General features: G+C 41.0%; 1 protein-coding gene across 7 annotated transcripts in view; it reads left to right on the top strand.

Annotated features, from left to right (window-relative positions):
- The window catches only part of CDIN1 (CDAN1 interacting nuclease 1), a 620876-nt gene that overhangs the window by 514930 nt on the left and 81913 nt on the right, over positions 1–24033 (top strand). The window contains exon 12 of one of the 7 annotated variants that reach the window (XM_077464770.1): positions 23582–23606. The exons of the other annotated variants lie outside the window; for them this stretch is intronic. Within the exon in view, the coding sequence (XP_077320896.1) occupies positions 23582–23591 (10 nt within the window). The 3' untranslated portion in view covers positions 23592–23606. Of the gene's footprint in view, positions 1–23581; positions 23607–24033 lie in introns of those variants that run through there. 7 annotated transcript variants of the gene reach the window in all.

Raw genomic sequence — 24033 nt, 5'->3', positions numbered from 1 at the left:
GAGTTAAATGGGGGGAAAAAAAGCCGAATTTGTCATGAAAATAAGTATTCATCTGAAAGGGGACATTTCAGTATAGACGTGGAAGCTACCATTGTAGACTTGTTCTGAGGGTGCAGTTAGACTAATTCTTTCTAAACTACTTGGTGAGTTGCTGACTTAGATTAAGCACACAGCAACTGAAGTAGCTAGACATCTACGGTATATAGATATACTTGATCTTGATAGGTGGCATTTGAAGCTGTGAAAGCAGGATAAAGATGATGGTCCAAGAACTTTAAACAGCACTTTCAAAAACAAGTCAGCAGTGGCAATTCCAATATTCCTATCCTGATATTTAAAATATTTAATATTGTTCAGTTTGGTCTGGGCTTGGATAATGTCACTCATTTAACATAGCAGCTAAAAAACAGGAAGGGGGGTCTGTTGTTAAATATCAGCTCTGGGACCCTTCTAGGTTCTTCATAGTTTAGCATTTTGTGAAACGTCTTTAAATTTGTACAGAAACATCGGAACACTTATCTATCTTTTTTACCCTCAGATAGTAAGATGACTATTGTTTTTTTTTTTGTTTTTGTTTTTTAAACCAACTGTTATAGATCAAATTAATATGTGTAAAGTGCAGCTTGGCGTTTCTGTGGTTATTACAGTCATCTTGCAGTGCTATGGTTCAGCATTTATTTCCCATTCAGTCGCTATTTCCCGTTTCTGTAAGTTTATATCAAAGGTTTTTAAAGTTACAATAGAATATCAATGTAGATAACATAAATGTAGATAACAGTTAGCATATCAAAAGTTAGGCTCAACTGCGGATTCACATACATCAACTATAGAGATGTTAATTTTACCAGGGACACACGCAGTTAATCACAGAAGTATCTAGAGATTTGCTAGAGCCCAGCCCATGGAAGAAAAACCCAAAGTTTGGAACAATAACAACAGTAGGCAAGTTTAAGCTCTCAGGAATCCTTTAGAGTCTGAAAGTTTGAGCATCCTTCTGCCAATCTTTACAATGTTACCCTATTAGAGAATAACCAAATGTGTAGGGAATGAACAAGCATAGCGGGCCAGCTTGGTATGCTGAAGTCAAGGTAAAAATCTTATGTATAAACTTTGGTCACTTTGGCAACCTAATCATTTTCAAGTTTCAGACCAGCTGTAGTTCCACCTTGAACCATGACCTGAAAGGTACAGTACAGCTATATCTTATATTAATTGGTGCTGGATGCCTGCAGAGATTTTCTATGAGGTTGTTCATGGAAGTTCTCTTGGCCTAGTTTTTATCTTTAACCACTTGGGTACCGCGCTATTGCCGAATGACGGCATTAGCGCGGACCTAGATTTCCAGGACTACGTCTATTGACGTCGTCCTGGTTACGAGCGGCCTGCGCGCCCCCTGAGGGGCGCGCGCGGCGCGCTCTGTGATCGGCGAGTCCGTGAGACTCGCCTGATCACCGATCCGTGTAAGGGGTCGATCCCGACCCCTTATCACGTGATCAGCTGTCAGCCAATGACAGCTGATCATGTGATAGAACGGAGCCGGTAATCGGCTATTATTCCTCCTCGCGCTGACAGCGCGAGGAGAAAAAAAAAAAGCCGATCACCGGCGGCCGTGATCGGGACATCAGTCCCGATCACGGCCAGCAATGAAAGGCACCACATGCCACCTGCCAGTGCCCACCTGCCTCCCGCAGTGCCATCCTGAAATATAACAAAGTAAAAGTAAGTGCCCCCCGTCTGTGCCCATAATGCCCACAGTGCCACCCCACAGTGCCACCCACAGTGCCACCCCACAGTGCCACCCACAGTGCCACCCAATCTGCCTCAAAGGTGCTGCACCCCAGTGCCGCCCATCAGTGCCCAGCAGTGCCGCCCATCAGTGCCCAGCAGTGCCGCCCATCAGTGCCCAGCAGTGCCACCTATCAGAGCCACCTATCAGTGCCACCTATCAGTGCCCATCAGTCCCATCTATCTGTGGTACCTATCAGTGCCCATCCGTGCCACCCATCCGTGCCACTTATCCGTGCCACCCATCCGTGCCATCTTATCTGTGCCCATATTTGCCCATCAGTGCCGCCTTATCTGTGCCCATCGGTGCCGCCTTATCTGTGCCTATTAGTGCCGCCTTAACTATGCCTATCAGTGCCCACAAGTGCAGCCTATCAGTGCCCACCAATGCAGCCTATCAGTGCCCACCAATGCAGCCCATCAGTGCCCACCAATGCAGCCTATCAGTGCCGCCTTATCAGCGCACTTCAATGAAGGAGAAAAATGACCCGTTTGCAAAATTTTATAACAAACTATTAAAACATGATTTTTTTTTTTTTTTTGCATCTTTTTTTGTTTGTTTAGCAAAAAATAAAACTCCGAGCTGTAACTAAATACCACCAAAAGAAAGCTCTATTTGTGGGAAAAAAATGATAGAAATTTCATTTGGGTACAGTGTTGTATGCCCGCGCAATTGTCATTCAAAGTGCATCAGCGCTGAAAGCTGAAAATTGGTCTGGGACTGAGGGGGGTTTAAGTGCCCAGTAAGCAAGTGGTTAAAGAAGGAATTTATTCACACAGTAGCTGTACAATATTGTAGCAGAGAAAAAGGACAAGGCAAGACCATACTAAAGGGGTACCCTACCAGGTCTGTAAAAACTGAGACAGAAGAGGGAGTTTGAGGGTGAATGTTGGACATAACAGGGTCTATAGAGAGGTTGATCATCCAAGAGAGGATTATCAAAGTATGTTTAAAGCCCACAAGAAAATAGTGGATCATCCATGAAGTCCAAATCTATTCTGATTTGCAAACTTAGTTCTTGAGGATTGTGGCCATATTTTTATTAATTAGAAACCAGTTTATTTTGTGTTTAACTTGCATGATCACAGAGTTGTTGAAGATCACAATACTTTGGCATGAATTTGTTTAAAAGTGGTGAGCAAGGTTGACTAAGAATTCTGTTGGGGATTTTAAAAAGCCTTTACCCTATAGTGTCTAGAGTCTTGTGTAGTGTTCCGCGAATGGTAAGCGTTGGCTCAGTATGGTCTGATTTTAGGGCATTCTTACCATATATGGATAATGGTGCCTTTAGCTTTACAGCCACTAAAGCATAAGTGTAAGAATTTGCCAAATACTTTGAGACAGTGAACCAACATATAAGTAATTTGTAGGTGGAAGGTTTTATGGTGGAAGCCTTAATAGATCAGTGGGCTGCAGTATTAGTCTGCTGTCAATATCCCTTCAGCATTTCACATAAGGACGAGTATTTCTGAGCTGTCCTTTTAAGGTCGATTTGTATATCCAAATTGATATAATATCTCTAGCTGTGGGATCCTGTTGGCATATACATGTTTGAATGTAGGAAGGGTTTGTAGAATGAAGACATTTCTAAAGTTCTGACAGAATTACAGATGCTAAATTGTATAAAGAGGCAGAAACAAAGTGGTTTGTGGTAATAAGACTGGCTATTGTATGTCCAGTGGAGCATGAGAAGGCACAATTTTACCAAATTTTTTCCTTCTGTCTCAAATCTGTAAGGTGCAGCAAACATTTGGATTAGTTATCTGTTTGTGGAAATGGTGTAGGATCCAGGGCAGAGTTTCCTCCAGATTTGGTCAATTTTGAGGGCTTCCAGTGAAACCCACAGTGAGTTCAGTGCCAGACCAAAAGCTTAGCAATTTGTGCTGCCACATAGTAAGTGGCTACATGTAATACCGAGAGCCAGCTCAAAAGCTCCCTCCTCTCCCCCACTTGGTGCTTGGGTTAAAAAAATATGTTCTGATTTATTTGAGGTTTGCTATTTTCACAAATAAAATTCAGTATTTGTTTCTGGAGGGAGGGGATTTTGATGAGGAACACTCAAAAGCTATATAAGAGTTAGGGAGGAAGGTCATTTTAATAGCCTCAGTGTGCCCCAGCCATAAGAGTAATTTTTTCGATAAGCAGATGAAATTGGTTTCATAGAACAGAGTCGTTTGCAGAGTACACAGTTTCATAAGAAGAGGTTGGGTATATCCCTAAATATGGTAAATGAGTAGGTTCCTATTGAAAAGCTAAGTTATTCTGGAGTTGAGAGGACTGCCAGACACGTTTGGGCATTTTATTGGAATGGGCTCTAAAAGTGAAGTATTGAAAAAGAGAGGCCGTGAGTTACTGGATTAGGTCTGTATTGCTTATTAGCGAGTTGTTAACTTGCCAGCTATAGGTTTCATAGAAAAAAGGAGGCAAAATCGAGTTGTGATCTTACCAGGGAATACCAATTATGTTGGTGAATTTCAGAAAGTGTAAGAGTGGTTAATAACAAAGAAGTGATTTATCCCTGGGTACAGACTATGTGCCCAGACCCTATTAATGGCTACATTGACATTTGCAGAAAGCCAGGCTATGAGACTCAAAGTGAAGCAACTGGAGAGGAATACAAGGGTCCAACCAAATTGTTATGGTGAGTAACTAATAGGATAATAGGATTGCCGTTGCCCAGTGTAGGGTATATTCTGTTTTGTGACATACAGTGGACTTTTTATGACGTGCAGGTATATGTCTTGTATATCTAAAGGAAGTAGAGTCTATTCTTCCCTGCACTTTATATGTTCTCCATATTGTGGCTTGGGGGGAAGGGGAGGCTTAGCATGTTTATTACATGCCTTATAACCTGAGGGTATGTTTAAAAGCAGAAAAACGAATTAGGTTCAAAAGAGTGCCATTTAGGGGATGCCATGTTGTAAACGTTATCTCCCCCCTTTCTTGGTGGCTGCACTAATGTGGTCAAGGATGTGGGGGCAATCGGCGCCTGATTGTGTGCTGTTCCCTACCATGGTGCCCCAGTTTAATCTCTAGTGGTTTGGTGACCTCTGCCTCGAAAACCGTTAGCTAGGTTGTATTCCCTAATCTTCACATATTAATGCTTGTATGAACTCATTTTGGCAAATGTTTGCTTAAAATTTGATGATATTTAAGATAATTCTCGCACCACTTGTTTCACCTACACAAAGCAAGATATAACTTAACTCATTTAATCATATTCTTAAAATTTTAAATTAAAGTGCAGAAGTCTGTAGATAAAATATCAAAAACTTTAGTATTAATAAGTCCAAAAGGTTAAAAGAGGCCAGTCACTTATAACTTATACCCCGCTGAGACAGCTTCTCCATGGTGTATACACAGCTTGACACTGAAGTTTAGATAACATAGGACAATAATTTTCACCACTGGGGCAAGCCACAGTCTTATCAACCAAGTCTTGTACTTGCATTATAGTTCCACGTCCTATAGCGTTATCATTTTGTTTTGCATAGCTGCAGTGCCCTGGAGCCCAGAATCAGGATCCTGTACAGATGGTTTTAACCGCAATTCTCTTAACAATAAACTTGGCACCTGTGGGTACAAACATCCCTAGGTCTCTATTTTTATAGAGATTATATATTATCCTTGTGTTTTGTTGTATTCATTTGGGTGCTCTTACTTCCTCTCACAGTTTTAAAAAAAATAAACACTCACAATTTCAACACATTTTGGTAGGTTAAAAGGCTTTTTCTCCAATTGGCCTAAGGGAGTGTGTCTGTATAACTGTTTTTGGGTCATTAATTTAGTTATGAAAGCACTGGGACAGAATCTATTTTGAATGTTTCAAACAAAATACAAAAAGGCAGGTTTTTTTGGATAGAACAGGGAAAGTTACAAACTTCTAGGTTATTGCTGTCTGAGTCTCACTGGAGTGATTTCTCTTCACTTTCTATCCTTGGAAACCAATAAGAAGTGTGAAGAAATCTCTCCAAAACAAGGTGGAATTTTCATCTTAGAAAATTGTCATCCGATCATTTGTACCAACTGGATTATTTACCCTCACCCCTTGCTATGGGGACAACTCTGGAATTTTGGATTTCCCTTCACTTTACAGACTATGCATCAGTGTCTATGCACTCGTCCCTGCGTACCTGTCAAATTTGGCTGTGTGCATCCCAATTGCAAGTAAGAAGCAAAGATACTGTAAGCTGGATTAGTTCTCCAGCTTCTACCAAAAAGCAGACTACTTGACCTGAATGGACTGTCCATATAAAGCTGAACTCCAGGAATGATCTTTATTGCATTCCTACATTGGTCCAGCTTGGAACATTGTAATATGTGTATCTCATACCTGATGGGCCGCTGGGGAAGCTGACAGTTGTAGCTGGCACTACAACAGTGATAGTTGTGGGAGGCATGTGATTGGCCCCAAATGTATTCTGCAGCAGGACAACGACCCCAAACATACAGCCAATGGAATTAAGGACTATCTTAAGTGTAAAGAACAACCTAGAGTCATGAAAATGATGGTTTTACTCCCATAAAGCCCTGATCTCAACATCATCGAGGCTGTCTAGGATTACATGAAGAGGCAGAGCGATTGGAGAAAGACTGCATCCACAGAAGATCTGTGGTTTAGTTCTCGTAGATGTTTGGAACAACCTACATGCTGAGTTCCTTCAAAAACCGTGTGCAAGTATACCTAGAATAATCGATGCTGTTTTGAAGGAAAAGGGTAGTCAAATCAAATATTGATTATGTAATTTCCATTTTGTTAATTGATAAAAAGTTAACTAAGAACACTTCTATTTCTGAAAGCATTCTTATGTTCTAGCATTATTTCACACCTGCCCAAAACTTCTGCAAAGTAGTGTATATTTAGCTTTCCTGCTTATTGCTGAGGTAAGCACTGAAACCCCATTTTTTCAACAGTCCAAGCAAACTAGGTTTAAAATAGGCTTCAATTTTCAGTGAAGATCACAATCACTAAGCAATACCACTAGGTGATGGGAAGTGCAACATTTTAGCAAGTTGTCACCAAAACAAGAGGTGACAGGAAATCTTACAATAGGGTCTCCAGTTTTGGTGACAACTGGCCATACATGGTTCAGGTTTTTTTTTTTTTTTTCATTCAAGCAGCAGGCTTAAGAAGAAAAAAAATGATTTCCCCATCCATGCATTTGAGGTGGACGGGGGAGCCCTCCCCACTGCGCTATTGTATTCTGACAATGGACGACTCCCCCATTTTCAGAATGCACAGATCAGTGCTGCAGCCTCTGATTGAGCTGCTTTTATCAGACAGGGTGTTTGGACAGAACTCAGATTGACTTCTGTTTAACTGCAGTGGCCACACATGGATTGAAATTAAGCCAGTCCCTTCTGAACTGGCCAAGTTTCAATCTATGTATGGCTGGTTTAAGAGTGAAGTTCCCCTGACATTGCAGGGATATCCTCCTACAGCACCAGAGCAGGAAGTGAAGGGAAATCTTTTCAGCTGGACACTTAAAGGAATATGTTCATTTAAAATTATTGTATTGTCTTTTGCCCCAGCTACACACAATATGGTTACTTCATTATGTCATTCAACTATGTTCAATACAATCACAATTTAAAGTACACTTCTATCCAACATGAATATCGTGCATTTCAGGGAAAACAACCTACTGATTAAATGGCTATGATCTCCATTCTGGTGTTCCTTTAATATAGCTAGCTAGCTTCATTGTCCATTAAATAGCCACTGTTGCTGAGAGCATATGAAAATGCATGTTAGTGTGTTCCCTCCTTCAGAGCATTAGCTTTCTGTAGTTAATGGAGAGGGAGGCTGCGCAGAATCAGGTGGTAATAGTCCCGCTAAGAAGTACTGTGAAAACCTTGCAATCGATTATACAAAACTCAGACTACTGGCAGAATCTCAATGCATTAAACTATGACTGTTACATTTTTACTTGCTTGTTCTGTCATACTTACATTATTGTATTAACTGTAGTGATTAGTAGACTAGTCACTAATGACAGGTTACATTAGCTATTTCAACTAATAGTTTAAAGCTGAACCCAGGCATTGCTCCCCTACTCTTCCTAATTAATCACTAGGTCCCTTTAAAAAAAAGAAAAAAAAGCAGCTTAAAGCAGTATTAAACCCAAAACCAAAAGATGCACTTGGGGAAGATTTGGACAGCAGCATTGTCAGTCTGGGGGGGGGGGAGGAGTGTTAGATATATTAGCAGATTTAAATAAACTAACAAATTGAAGCCAAACTCAAGCTAATACTTTATAAGCAGTTACAGTAAACAATTTTTTTCCCCTTTTTGGGATCAAGGTTTTATATAGAAAAATAAGTGGACCATTGTAAACACTCCTGTCAGTGGTAAATGGTTAAAATTGTCTCATCCCCCAACTACATCTACAGGGCAACTTGTTCTTTTTAAAAAAAAAACATGCTTATTGGCTGGATAACCAGATGAACATAAAGGAAAGAGAACCAATGCAGCCATCACATCTAATGCCCCGTACACACAAGCGGATTTTTTTCTTCTGAAGGAATTCCGCTCAAGCTTGGTTTGCATACCCACGGTCATACAAGTTTTCTGAAATGAATCAAGAATGCGGTGACGTGCATCCCTGCAACGAGCCGAGAAAATGAAGTTCAGTGCTTCCGAGCATGCATCGATCTGTTTCCGAGCATGCGTAGGAATTTTGCACGTCGGAATTTGTACAGACGATCGGAATTTCCAATTGGAACTTTTTCCGACCGAAAAATAGAGAACCTGCTCTCAATCTTTTGCGGGTTGGAATTCTGTCAACAAAAGCCTGATGGAGCATATACACGATTGGAATTTCTGACCAAAAGCTCACATCCGACTTTTGCTGGCAGAATTTCTGATTGTGTGTATGGGGCTTTAGAAATGTTTAGCTGCAATAGAACAAATGTTTGCTTTTGGGTTTAATACTGCCTTAAGACTAAAAGCCCAAAATGCTCTAAATCCATGAGCATATGAGGAGCAGGTTCCCAGAGGTGGGGTCTAACAACCGTTGAGTGCATATATCGGAAACATGGCAAATTCATTGTTTTTCATTAGCCAGTAGATCTATAGATTTTCGTTGTGAGCCTGCATATACAATGAGCAAGTATACCTACCCTTATGTACATTTCAAATTTTTAGTTAAATAGAAATTTAAGTTTTTTTTTGCACCTTTCTGTTCTGGTGCGTTGAGCTCTAAATGGGCTGCCAATGTATTGGGAAGCCATTTAAAATAATATGCGTTAAGGCAACACACATTATTGCAAAGTGTAGGTGTGATTGGTGATGGCACAAACCCGCTGACTGTAATGCATGATATATAGAATTTAATGAATGCAACCCACATTTTGAAGTCCCATTCACATTGACAGTTGTATACAATTAGGTCTAAGTGGAGTGTTTTGTACAATTGTTTTTAAAATTGTCAGCTTTGTGGATGCCTTTACACATGCCAAACATAGGACATTATTTTAATATTAGTACTGTATTAACTAATTGCATAAATATACGAAATGAAGGAAAATAAATCAAGATGCATACACAGTACAGAAATTGTTTCTCTAATAGACACACAAAAAGCTCTACATTCTCAGCTTTGCATCTTGAGATGTATAATGTCGCAGAATCCTCCGGTCAGATTGCCAATTCACCTATAGCTGGAAGCTGGCAAATAACAGAAACCTTTGTTTTATCTTAGTGATAACACCTGCTTGAGGCAATCATGCCTCCCTCTCCAGCAGTCTCCCTAAATGAATTTTGTCACAGCCTTTCACATTGTGCGGCGATGATGAGCTAATGGAAGTGGATAGCACAATTTGTACTGAACAGGTCCTGATTTCCAGCACACAGCTGAGAATCGCTCACAGCCCAGCGCTGGGGATGGAAGTCCTCATGATACAGCTGATTTGCCCATTACTGATCATTAACAGGGGAGATGTGCTCGTGTTTATCTGTTTGTGTTGTTGCGAGGCCATCGAATTGTTTATGACAGGACTAATTGAGGTAATTGCACAGCCCGAAATTACCTGTCAGCTGTTTATTCGCATACTCCCTTTTTCCCTGACAAACAATGACAAGTGAGGGTTCCCATAGCATTGCTCATCATGGTTTTTTCCGAGTAGTAATAGGGACAGTCAGAGCCTGGTCTCAATTGATACCTCGCCACCTTTATATCCACAAGCTGGTTAAGTGACTTGTTAACTGCTGAAGAGTCAAGGGATGTCATTGCGTGTGGAAAAGGAAGAGTCTTTATTGGGAACTCTCTGATTTACTTCTTGTAAGGATAATCGGGGATGAACAAGACTCTCAGGTGAACAAAACAGGTTTAATTATGGAAAATTAAAAACTGAATTCATTAATAAAACTTCTTTGCAGACTGCAAAGTATCTTATATGTTTCTGAGAAGTTGAAAAAAGAACTCTTGTTTGACTTGAGGGTGACAGCTGTAAGATTTCCCATGTGTAGTCCACAATACAATTGCAAAAGCATGTTATCACTCCAGGTGGGTCTTCTCTTTCCCACTGCAAATATACAAGTGCACATTCAGCTTGTCACTTCACAACATATTCCTCTTTCAAGCTATAGTTACATCTTTGTACAGATCTTGCTTTGTAATTCTTTTTTTGTAAACGGGGTTCAAACAAACGCTGCAGTGCACTGACTCATTTCGCACTAAATGCTTACTTATATGAGTTACCAATGTTTAGCATGAAATGCGTCAGTATTATCTGTGTTCCCTGCTAAGTACATTAAAAAAGGAATATCCCTTCCTTAGTTCCTGACTCCATGTCTGCACATTCCTGCTGTATTCTAAATATTTTTAAATAAAGCAAGGCGAATGGAAACCATGTCACTGAGACATTTTAAAATCTGATGGAGGTCTTAGCTCATTAGCATCTACTAAAATCTGAAATATCAGTGCTGGGTGGCTTAAATTTTTGTTGTTTTTAAACTTTCTTTCTGCATGTGACTGTTTTACTGCCAACAGTTTATGTAGCGCTTTACAATGTAGGGGGGAGGGGCAGGAGAAAAAAAAGTTTTACTTTGGAATACTTTATTTCTTGGGTACCTGTTATAAGGTACTAGCAATATCAACCTGTCTGAAGAGCAACTGGGTAGTTGATGAATTAACAATGATTGGTGCAGACGTCAACACTTTTTAGTTTGTACATTAGTTTTGCTTGTATTAAAATTGGTGTAGCTGTAATAAACACATCCATTTCCATGCCATGGCTTTACAGTTCTGTAGATTCTTAATTCATTTATTAATTTTTCTACTGGTTGAACTCAATAAACGTGACTTTTCTCAACCTGCCCAGTGAATTAAATTCAAATTACTAACAACATACAAAGCCATCCACAACTCTGCCCCGAGCAACATCATTTAAATATCACCCTAACCATTCTCTCTGCTCCTTCCATGCTTGTTGCCAGGACTTCTCCAAAGCTTCTTCCATCCTCTGGAACTCTAGCTCAGTCTGTTCGGCTATCGCCTATTTTCGCTGCTTTTGCGCGATCCCTGAAAACTCTTCAGGGAAGCCTATCACGCCTCCAACTAACTGAACTTTTATCACTTCCATCAGCTCATCCCCCACAGTTATAACCTTTTGTACCTCTTGCAACACGCTATTAGATTGTAAGCTCTTATGAGCAGGGCCCTTTTAACCCTGTGTTGTAACAGTACTGTCTCCCTTTATATTCTAAAGCACTGTGCAAACTGCTGGTGCTATGTAAATCCTGTATATGGGTTGATTTACTAAAGGCAAATATACTGTTCGCTTTGCAAGTGTCTTTGCACTCTGCAAGGGAATTTGCTCCAGAACTTAGTAAATGAGGGGAAGTTCTGCTGACTTTCATCATCCAACATCCAATCACGTAGAAGCAAAAATGCAGTTTTTTGTTTGTTTTTTCTTGCATGTGGTTGGGTATTCTTTGCAAAGTGCAAAGCTTCATCTCCTTTACTATGCTCTGGAGCTAATTCTCTTGCAGAGTGCTACTGCACTTTCAAATTGAACAGTCTATTTGCCTTTGGGTAATCAACCCCATTATCTTGCACCTACCCTAAAGCAGGTCTTCATCCTTTTTTCACACTTTAAATAATATAAATGTTTACCATCTGGGATTCCTAAATGGAATTCACATTTTTTATATACTTTTTTCGTTTTTTCCTTCCCTCACTTCCACCTTTCTCACCTAGGCGAGAATGACATGGTGCAGAGTCCACCGACTCCTGTGATATAAATTTCATCCTAGAAGTCTTTAGACAATCCCTAGAGTGCTGGGTGCACTTGTAATACCAATCACACATGCCCAGCATTCTACCCAGGAATCCTACTGTTTACACATTACATTGTATTGACAAAGGGTAATTATTATTATTCCCCAGATAGACGGTTGGATACACATGTGCAGGATCAATGATGCTTGTGCACTCCATGCTCTAGCCAGACATCATGTTGTTTAAAGTATTGGCAAAGATTAAAGTGATTGTAAAGTCTTGTTTTTTTTTTTTTCTCAAAAAATAACAAACATGTTATACGTACCTGCTCTGTGCAGTTGATTTTGCACAGAGGCCCAGATCCTCCTTTTCCTGGGTCCCTCTTTGGCTCTCCTGGCCTTTCCCTCCTGTCAAGTGCCCCCACAGCAAACAGCTTGCTATGGGGGGCACCCGAACTGAGTCACAGCTTTGTGTGGCCATTCAGACACAGAGCCCCAATTCATCCCCGCCCCCTCTCTCTCCTGATTGGCCAACTGACTTTGACAGCAGCAGGCGCCAAAGGCACCGCTGCTGTGTCTCAGCAAATCAGAAGGAGGGTCCCGGACGGCCGAGAAACTCGTGGACATCACTGGATAAATATGGGGCTCAGGTAAGTATTAGGGGGTGCACAGAAGGCTTTTTAATGCATTAAGATAAAAAAAACTTTTTGACTTTACAACCCCTTTAAATTTGTTTCCCCAGCTGGGTATGCATGCACTCAGGAAACAGAGAAACAGTAAAAAAAATTAAAAAAAACAAGATGTGAAAATGTTCGCTTGGGGTAAAAAAGGTACTGGGAAAGTTGGCCAGAATGCACTGTAACATTAGTCCATGTGGAAAGGTGAGTACGGTATGTTTTTTTTGTAATTAGCAAATAATAAATATTTTAACAGAGCCCTATATTTAATTTTTAGGATTAGGGTCCAATTCCTCTTTAAACTTTAAAAGTTACTCCTGAATCTAGGTTTTACCCAAGGATAATCCCTTAACTAATAACTAACCTAATTCAAAACTTTAAGATATCACTGAATCTACCCCTTTAACCGAACCCAACTCCTAACCCTTATGTTATAATGCTAGAAATATTATTACAATAATATAGCCATTACAATAATAAAACTTGTTTTAGTTTCAACAAAAGTCACTCCATTATTGATCTTCATTGTGTTGCCTCCTTTTCTGTCGAAAAGCCGCTAATAGGCAGCTAATAGTGCTGCTCTGCAAAGTTGTGTGCTGATAGTAGCTCTTTCACATAAGCCATATAAAGTAACTTGTTGTTTTTGGGTACAGAGGCCTTTCAAATGTGTGTCCAGCTTTATTCTCCTCACCCATTTAATGGGCAATTATTGTTGTAGAGTTTATTATAATTTTCTTTTAACTTCTACTGCATCTCTATCTCCATTTACTCCCTCTCTTCCTCTCACTGTCTTTCTCTGCCTGAAGAAGTAGATGGTTGAAGTCATCAGGAAACACTGAAGCATGAAATGATTTCCCTGCTGCATGCAGCTGTAATATAACCTGTCCCACTGAGGTCCACATTCAGGAGGTTTTATTAAAGAGATTTATTCCCTCAACCTCATCAAAACAAAACAGATGCAAGAGGAGGGGTGAAGCGCATCCCATGCATATCTCTGGCTGAGAGTTGGAGAGTGCTGTATGAATGTGGGGGCCATTGCACACATCTGTTGAGACTAAGTATGTGATTTGCATGTCTCTTATTTTATATACCTTTCTCAAGTATCTCCAGCATATGTCTGCTGTCCTTTAGTTTTTGGTTATGAAAATGAATGTATGGTCTCTCTTTTGCCTCTGCCTTTTTAGTACAAATCACACATTTGTATTCACTTTTCAGGAAGATTACATCTCCCACTTAAAAACTTACTCTGATTTACAATTTGTACCTACAAGTAAGCTTATGGTAAGCCTTACCTGTAGTTACAGTGAACATGTCCTAAATTTGCACCATTAAGGAGTTATTCAAATCACCTATAGCTGATGACGTCACTGCACATGCGCAGTGACACTCAGAACACACTGAATGCGCCCTGAATGCAGAGCTCCTTGCCATAATGATGACTCTCATGCACTTGTGCTGAGTGACGTCATCCCAGCCTGACAGTTCAAACTGCCAGAGAGCACAAACCCGGAAGGAAGGCTGGGCAAAGATGGGAGAACTAGCAGCAGTGGCAGTGCAACATTGAAGGGCTCCATTTTTAAAGTAAGCCATCCATAAGCTGCTAGTATGCTGTGCATAACACTGCAGGTAGCCCACATTTGAAAAAGTGTTGTCACCAACCCAAAACCATCCTTCCTTGACACATTTCACCATTCCTGGTTTGCTCTGAGGGTCTTAGTATTGTTGGGTTCACTTTTTAGTTAACAGATGTCTTATGTGTCAAAAGGCTATCAGAAATTTTGAATCTGGCCTATAACCTGAATAGATACAGACTTACGTGATTGTATAGGTAGGCGGTCAGATTATTTAGTAATCATAAATTTAGAGAATTTCTACTATCGGGATTGTTATGTGTATGGCTAGGTTAGCTTACATAAAGGGTAGTGTTTTGACAGTCACAAAACTCTACTGGGCAGCAACACTTTGGTTCATGACAATAGTGCACTTTGCTCAGAAGTGATATAATACATATGCTGGACCATTGTCATTGAAGTGGCACTATTGGCACAGCTGGAAATATGGGTGACCTTGCTTTAAGAGCTCGTTCGCACTATTGTGATGCAGTAGCACGTTAACTTGCCTTGCGTTTGAGAAGCCTATTCATTTAAATGCGCTGCCTAATGCATAAAAAAATGGCATATACCATTTCTGATAGCGTACTGTACCACAGTGCATGTTAATGCTTCGCAACTCACATCCATCAGCAAGGTGCGTTGGAGTACCATTTAAAATGAATGACTGGCACCACATCACAAGCAACATGTGTAACGTGGCATTGTGGTAACACATTTTTTAACAATGCAAAATTGTGTATAGGCCCTAAGATCCACCAGACACTGTTCTGGCATTTAAACCACTCAGCTCCACCCTATTCCCTAGGTGCTCAAGCCATGAAAAAACATACTCCCACCTGTAGCACAGTGGCACCCAGTAGCACATACCCTCCAGCCTATTTAACAGAATGACCGCCAGAGCATGAATCTTCCATCCAACACTTCACACGTTGAGCCTCCATGCCTATCCTCACAGTGAATCACATGGGTGTAGATTTCTGTACTGAACAGGAAAAAGCTCCTAGATCTAAATTGGCACAGGCAATAATGAGCCCAGTCCTCTCTATGTTGATCAAAAACACTACCTTTTTATTGTAGACTTTTCACTGACCATGGTGCTCGTACTACATTTTTGTGTTGTATAAAGAATCTATGCCATAGTACAAGGCCACATTCAATGTTAGGTATGGACCAGGAAACAGCTGCATGTTGCTGCAGAGTATGGAGGCTTTGCAGACTCCCCTTGATTGGAAAAAATTGTTGGCTGTGGTGGGCTTTCCTGGCCATTCCTGTTCCTTCAGTGTTTCTGAGTAAGAAAGAGAAAATTGAGTACTGTCCATGATACTTTTTTTATTTGCACTAACATAAAAATTTTCAGGACAAGCTTTCGGGTATGTCCCCTTCTTCAAGGTCCAAGCAGTACTGCTTGGACCTTGAAGAAGGGGACATACCCGAAAGCTTGTCCTGAAAAATTGTATGTTAGTGCAAATAAAAAAAGTATCACGGACAGTACTCAATTTTCTCTGTCACAATTGCACTAATATGGCTACAATCACATTAAGTATGAGTGAGAAAGCAAGTTCAAGCATATGTGTTTAAACGAAGACTGCTCTGCAGAAAAGTGGTTAGAACCTTATCCTGGCGTTTTATGTTATAGATAGTACTGTGGAAGACAATGTATCATTTGTGGACCGTATTGCTCAAACTAAAGTCAACAGGTTAAATATTCATTTTGCATGAGCATAAATACAGAGTTTTGTTTGAAAGCGTTATTCGCTTCAAAGAAATGAGCTGTGAAAATTAGATAAATTGTGCTATTTAATAACGTAATTTAAGCAGCACAGTGAATTGTTTTCAAGGTAATAATAGAAATTATACAAAAGCATTTTTGAATGTATTCTTTTAATAGCTCATACATAATTGTTAGATCCCAAGTCATACTGAGAGATTTAGTAAGTACAACCTCTTACATTAAAGGAAGTCAGTACTAAGAGAAACATGGAAGCTACCATAGCTGACCTCCTACCCAGAATGCTGGTTGTTTGGCTGTCTCAATACTTTCTGATTCATTGACTTTGAACAGGTATAAGACAAGTGAATTAAGAGTAAATTAAGAATTCTGGATCAGCAGGTCAGCAGTAGAAGCAAAGTTTTTTGGAAAGAGGTTTCTATTTTTACCTGTGTACAGACAGACTTTAAAGAGGGATATGTAAGGGCATATTCTTATTTACTTCAGATAAGGTATATTGAGCCTAGTGACAGTAACCACAGAACTCCTTATGGTCCAAAACACCAGTGACGGACATGTTTCTGAGTTTCCATCTGTAAGGATTGTATCAGTCTAAAATTTGGCAGCAGAGAGATTAATAAGAGAACACTGGGTGCTATACTGTGGACTGTCAGGGGATAGATTTTTTTCTCTTGATAAAATGCATTACCATGCTAGCATATGCTAAAGTTCCGCTGTCAAAATCTGAAAGCAGGCAGGCAAGCTTTTTATTGCAGAAGAAACAAACAATGTCACTTCTGTAATAAAAGAAACCTACCTGTCTGCTCACAGTCCTCTTTGGCATATACAGTATGCAAGTGCAGCTTAGTTTACATTCCAGCATAGCGCCTGTACCCCATAATGATTGCACTCCTATGCATGCACAGTAGCGACCTCATCCCAAGCCAGCCAATGAAGGTGCCCAGCAGAAAATACCAGTAAGGGATGCAGACTATTTGAAGCAAAGATAAGTTTAGCTGTGCTTTAAAACTTGTTACCCAAAATCACTATTAAATGCATAACTGTACTAGAAGTATGGATGGTGTATACCAGTTCAGGGGATAAGTTAAAGAGGACTTAAACTCACAAACCTTGTAAACGTTGGTGTGGTATAGAGAACAACTATTGCTTGCGTCTGAAAATGTTACTGAATTTCTCCTGAAAATAGCAGTGCTGTTGCTGTTCCTAGGCACTTCTGCACATTGAGTCTCATAGCTGTGTATCTGCATTGTGAAATCATCTAAAGCAGCCGTCCTCAATGTTTTTTGTGCCAGGGACCGGTTTCATGGCAGCCAATTTTCCCAGGGTTTGGGGGGGGTCATATTCAGGGTCTGTCTTTAGCACTGCCCCCCCCTTTATATCAGTGTCCTCAGTTACCCTTTACATCACAGCCCCCATTTACAGTGCAGTCCCCTTTACATCACAGTGCCCTTCTCCAGTTCAGTCCACTTTACATTACTGTAATATGGACCACTCTGTAAAGGGGGCACGGTAATGTAAAGCGGGGCTGTGATGTAAAGGGAACTGCACTGTAATAATTACAGTGCCCTTTTTCCGGTGCAGTGCCCTTTATATTACAGTGCCCCTAGCAATCATGGCCTCCTCCATCACAGTGCCCCTTATGTCTGCCCATCACAGTGCCCCTAAAGTGTGTCCATCACAGTGCCCCTGCAGACTGCCCCCCCCCCCAAACATCCCCCTTCCCTATTTTAATCTCTGCCTTCCCTGCACAGAACTTCTATCTCTAGCAAGGCAGAGGCTGTGATCCTCTCGCAGCTCCTCCTGCCCTGCTGATTGTATGACATCAGGGGGTGGAGGAGCTGGGAGAGGACACAGGCATGGTTGCACAGCAGGATGGCTGCACAGCAGGAGGTGAGCGATGACCACGCTCTGTGATAGCCTTGAGTGGATCGCAGTCACCGCTCATCTGCTGTGTGGCACGGTAAGCAACAGGCTACGGACTGGCACCGGTCCGCGACCCAGGAGTTGGGGACCCCTGATATAAAGCAATGCTGCCTCTGAAGATTTAGTATAAAATGTTGTCATGTCACTACCGTGCTGTTCACTTTTCTTGCTGGAAAGAAAGGACCTGCTGTTCAGAGATTTGCCTGTTATTGCTTCGTTCATTCTTTAGATCTGTGACTTCTGAACCTCCCCTCTGCTGCTTCATTATGAACCCACCAGTCATAAGATCACCAATTATTAGAGGGGCAGCTCTGATATCACTAGGCAAGGCCCGACTCTTCTACCAAGATTGCCACCTCCACACAGTGTGGAACAAGGCCCACAGGCAATGCTGGTGACTAGTAATCCGTATTATTGGCACAAATTACATGATCATTTTGATAAAAGAACAGCCAATATGGTAGAGTCCATAGTTTCCATGGTCCGCTTCCTTTTGTTGGGATGCCTGTGGAAATATATACATTGTTGTCACACTCTCCTCACAGGTACTGTAGAACTACGTCTGTATGTGGTGACACAGCCGCTTCCCCCAGCTGCTTAGTATTGTCACCTTGGAGTAAGATTACTTACTTATCTGCTGTGTCACAACAAGCCCTCTTTTTTTTTGTAAATGGCAGCAGCATTACTCCACCCAAACTCACTGGCCTAATAAGAGCTTATTCTGACAGTTTTCTCTGGATCAGAATCTTTCATTAATTTATCATTCCAGCTTTATTGTATAGTTCATATGAAACTTTATTAGGGCTGCAGGAAATTGTTACTAAAGACTTGACTGGTGTCACTAGAAGTGGTTTTCCAGAACCACCTTTGCCCATAGTACCTACTATGCTATGTACAAGTTAAAATAAGATAGTTATATTATGTAGGCTTTGCATCTGCTTTAAACACTTCAGGTCCGGACACTTTGACCCCCTTCCTGTCCAGGCCAGTTTTCAAATTTCACATTTTGAATGACAACTACTCCGGCATGCAATAATGGACCCATATACATTTTAGGTTATTTTTTTTAAACAAATGGAGCTTTTTTTTTGGTGGTATTTAATCACCACTGGGTTTTTTTTTATATAAAATCGTTTTTTTATTTTCAGTTATAACTTTTTGCAAATAAATTTTCTTCATAAATGTAGGCCAGGGTGTATTGTGCTATGTTTCTTTAGTAAAAAAAAATAACCCAATCACTGTATGATATTTAGTCTGTGTGAAAGTTAGAGTCTACAAGCTATGGTATATATATTTGAAAGTTGATCAGTCCTGATGTACTGAATGAAAACAAAACAGAGCTGCTTAGAAGCCAATTAGGATATTAATTGTCCAAGATGGAACTGCTACCACCTTTCACTCAGTAAATATGAATGGATGGCACAGATGGATCCGTGAATGGTCCACCGCTACATAGCCACAAACAGCTCCGATCGTCTTGTGTATAAGCCAATAATTTCCTCATTATTCAATGCAGTCACTCTACACCAAAATTGAAACTATAGAAGGGACTCTCATAGCGTAATACCATAAAAGAAGACTTTTTATTGGAAGTAAAATTACTCTTCCATGCAAAAGTGCACTACGCAGATCTGCTGTTCCTCACAACAGTTAATATACAGACATCACCACCAGGAGTCCCTTGTATATGTCACATGTATAGCCTCTCCCATTGCTTTTCTCCATAACACGCCTATTCAGGGAGTCCAAGACCCTGATGTACTGCCTTCCTCTCTCATTTATAGAGCCCCTAAAATGCTAGGGCAATACAAATACCCCCCAAATTACCCTTGTTTGGAAAGTTGACAATCCATGATATTAAAGAGGGATTCCACCAAAAAAAAAATATTAAAAGCCAGCAGCTATAAATACTACAGCTGCTGACTTTTAATAAATGGACACTCACCTGTCCCGGGTCCCAACGATGCCGGCAGCCGAGGCCGATCGATCACTCGGCCCTCGGCTGCTGCCGCCACCATTCCAAGTGAGGGAATCAGGAAGTGAAACGAATCGGCTTCACTTCCCGGTTCCCTACTGCGCATGCGCGAGCCGCGCCGCACAATAGAAAATCTCCACGCTGTCACTGGGACCCGTGTGTGTCCCAGCAGACAGCGCGGCAGGGCAGGAAGTGGCGTAGACTCCCATGGGAGTCTATGCCCGGAAGTGGGTGAAAATACCTGTCTTTGACAGGTATCTCCACCCCCCCTCCCCCCTGAAAGGTGTCAATTGTGACACCGGAGGGGGGGGGGATCCGATCAGCGGAGGTTCCACTTTAGGGTGGAATCCCGCTATAAGTAAAAGGCGTGGTGAGTTTTTTTAAGTAATTTTTTCCAAAATCCTTTGGAAAATTATGAAAGTAAATAATTAATTTTTCACAAAGTTATTGTTATTTTAACAAGTTATTTCTCACACACAGCATAGGCATATTACACCCCCACATTCTGTTACTCCTCCTGAGTATAACAATAGCACATGTGTGAGACTTTTTCACAGCCTGGGTGGAGGGGCGTAGGGCCCCCCCCCCCCTGGGGGGGCGCTTGCTCGTCCTCACCCCCTTTTCTGACCTGCTGCGCTGGTATGGATTTTTGGGGGGACACAACGCCGTTTTTTCCGCATGGGGGTTCCCCTGAAAATCCATACCAGACCGTATGCTCTTGGATGCCTTTTTTTTTTTTTTTTTATTTGGCATGGAGTTTCCCTTCAAGATCTTTAATGCACAAGTCGCATGCCAAAGTCGGGTCAGTTAAGACGGCAATCTGAATGTGATCCAACTTCAGTGATAATCAATGGGCTGAAGTAGGATCAAAGTCGGACCAAAGTAGCGCAGGGAGCATTTTCAGGCTGGGTTCACACTTGTATGACAAACGGTCCAACATTGAGAGCTCATGTTGCATGACGTGTGAAAATCAATGTTTCCCTATGAGAGCCGTCTTAACTGGTCTGGCACAAGTCGTCCGACTTCGAAAATGCTCTTTGCACTGCTTTAGTCTGACTTTGGGCCTACTTCAGCCCATTGAATATCATTGAAGTCGGATCAAAGTTGGCTCCTTGTCCTAACCATCCGACTTGTGACATCCGACATGATTACAGCAGCAGTAAATGGAATGTATGTCACTCTGGGATTGTTTTGATTGGTCAAAGGACAAATCGTACTATCTCAAAGTCAGAGCAAAATCTTATCTTGTTCAATCAAGTCAGATGGAAGTAGGACTGATGTTGCAGGGCAAAGTAGGATGACAGTCATACAACTGTTGTGTCAAAGCAGTGTGAACCCAGCCTAAAACTTGGAAGCTGACTGGTTTCTTTGCAGAACTGCACCAGATTTTGCACTCTCCGGTTATAGTAATTTACCCCTGTATGTTCTTTAAAGTATGCCAGAGTGCGCAACTAACTATGGAGGTTTCACTACAGGCCAACTCGAACATGTATTGCATTACATGCAAAACAAGAATCCCTGTTTTTATGCACACGTTGTTAAAAGTGTGTGCATATGTATAAGTGAATGTGGAGGGTTAATTTAGAAACTTCTAAAAAAGCTCACAGCTATTTTACACTTAAAAGTTCTGCCTAAGAGCAGAAACCACAGGATGCCTGCTATTACCTTTGCAGAACACCCCGCTTTGTGCGTCTCTCTGATGGCAGTTGGCTGACATGTTCAATTTAATGCTAAAGTGCCTTGCTGTAGTGTTGGAATAGTAACATTTGTTGGTAGGAATTCTTGCAGTGATGAACTCCAATAAGACTGGAATAGTTCCCAGAACTGTTGTATAGTTCATTTCATATACGCTTCTTTTACTTATCTGCCTGAAACTGGCATAATGTCATATAATCATGGAGGAGAATGTAAAGTATGCCCCAAAGGACCCAGCTTTGAGGGATGGGTACATTTTTCAAATTGGCTACATTTTTGATTAATATAGCAATTTAGTGTAATAGTTCTCGCCATATTTCATAAAGAGTTGACTCTTTCTTTTTTTTTTGAGATTACGCATTTCCTTTTTGTTTTTATTACAAATAAACTAGATGATCTTATAACTGGGGATGTAGCTGTGTTCAGAATTAAGCAATCATTCAAACTCATGTTAAATATTAGTCAGTACACACTTGCCATCATTTAAAGTGCCTCTGATTACCCCCAAATAAAGTTCAGCTGTAGGTCTTTCCTGAGAATCCTACAGCAAAAGCCATGGTCCGCAGAGAGCTTCCAAAGTATCACCAGGATCTCATTGTTAAAAGGTATCAGTCAGGAGAAGGGTACAAAATAATTTCCAAGGCATTAGATATACAATGGAACACAGTGAAGACAGTCATCATCAAGTGGAGAAAATATGGCACAACATTGACATTACCAAGAACTGGACATCCCTCCAAAATTGAAGAGACGAGAAGAAAACTGGTCATGGAGGCTGCCAAGAGGCCTATAGCAACAAGGACCTGCAGGAATATCTAGCAAGTACTAGCTGTGTGGTACATGTGACAACAATCCCCTGTATTCTTCATATGTCTGGAGTATGGGATAGGGTGGCAAGACGGAAGCCTTTTCTAACGAAAAAAAACAAAGAATGAACCATTAAAAGGCCTAATAGAACAAGTTTCATCTGTACGTAGTATGGTTCTAGTGGAATATGGTATGCCAAATAGCCTTTCAAGATAAAAAAAAAAAACCTCTGTGACAGGGTTATATTATTATTATTATACAGGATTTATATAGCGCCGACAGTTTACGCAGCGCTATACAACATTAGGGCAGACAGTACAATTACAATACAATTCAATACAGGGGGAATCAGAGGGCCCTGTTAGTTAGAGCTTACTATCTAGGAGGGAGGTATATGAGTAGAGTACCAGGCAGTATAACCCATTTCTAGGCTTTTTTATTTTTTTCTCTGAGTGATAAATGGGAATTTTCAAGCCAATTTGGCGGGTAAAATGTCTTTAAATAAATGTAATCTACCTCTTTTTTTAAACTTTATTCGTCCGTGACATTTCTTCCATCCATGCACACATGTAATTGCTCTGATGTGCGGTTACAAGTACAACCAAAGTACCAGTCATCATTGATTTGTACACAATGTTGGCTATGACTGTACATGAACACCTATGCCTCCCGGTCACAGAAATGCACTTAATTCTGGCTCATGTGCATGAGATCTTAATCCTTTCTCTAAGCTCCTGCAGATAGAGTGGTGTGCTTTCAATTTAAAGGGCTGCAGGCAGAGTTAGGTGTAGCTATTCACTGATTTAAGCAGCTACAGCAGCGGCAAGAGTGATTTCACTGAAGGAGGAGGAGCATTGTCACCCTATCAAAGAACGTGCCTATCTAATGGTTCTCCTGGCAGAACCAACTTGTATTTGCAAAATGTTCTAAGGTGTAATTAGAATAACAGAGAGCCTGGTCTTATAAGTCTGTGAAGCCTGCATCGCATATACTGTATATGTATAGTTTAACCATAGTTCTGTTTTATGGAAGTCATATAGTCAAAGCATACACTTTCATTTTCGAACATCAGTATTGTAATAGAATACAAATGATAGAAATTTTTGACTATCCAATATACGCTAACTTGACAAATCTGCTTTTCATGTTATTAGTGTTGCCTGACTGGTGGCCATCTCTTCCCACAACTTCCTGGACTCCCTACATGCTTTAAAGCTTCTCCTGTGCAGTTTACTGTCAATTTATAAGGACTACACATCCCATGGTACTTTGCTGCCTGCAAGTAGTGATTTCTGTACTAAATCTGCCTCCTGGCACTCCTCCTCCTCCTCTTGGCACCTCTGTAGTTCAAAAGGCATGCTTTGTAAAATGTGTGAAGTGCCTACTCACAGGGCATAGTGAATATGTGTGTCATGGTTATGCAGTGATCTTCCTCTGGTTGCTTACCTCCCCTCATGTGTTCTGACTAAGAGGCCAGCCACTTCCACCTGGTGGTTTTTATAACCTCTCCTCCAAGCATGGCTCCACCCCAGGCCCTATCAGGGAACCCTATATTAACCTGTGCACTGCAAGCCAACGGTGCTGATCAACCATTGTGTGTTTGGCT

The sequence above is a fragment of the Lithobates pipiens genome, unplaced genomic scaffold, assembly GCF_037356315.1.
Source record: "Lithobates pipiens isolate NorthernLeopardFrog02 unplaced genomic scaffold, aLitPip1_a1.2 Scaffold_30, whole genome shotgun sequence".
NCBI lineage: Eukaryota > Metazoa > Chordata > Amphibia > Anura > Ranidae > Lithobates > Lithobates pipiens.
Note: the sequence above shows the minus strand (reverse complement) of the source record. Positions and strands in the feature narration are given on the sequence as shown.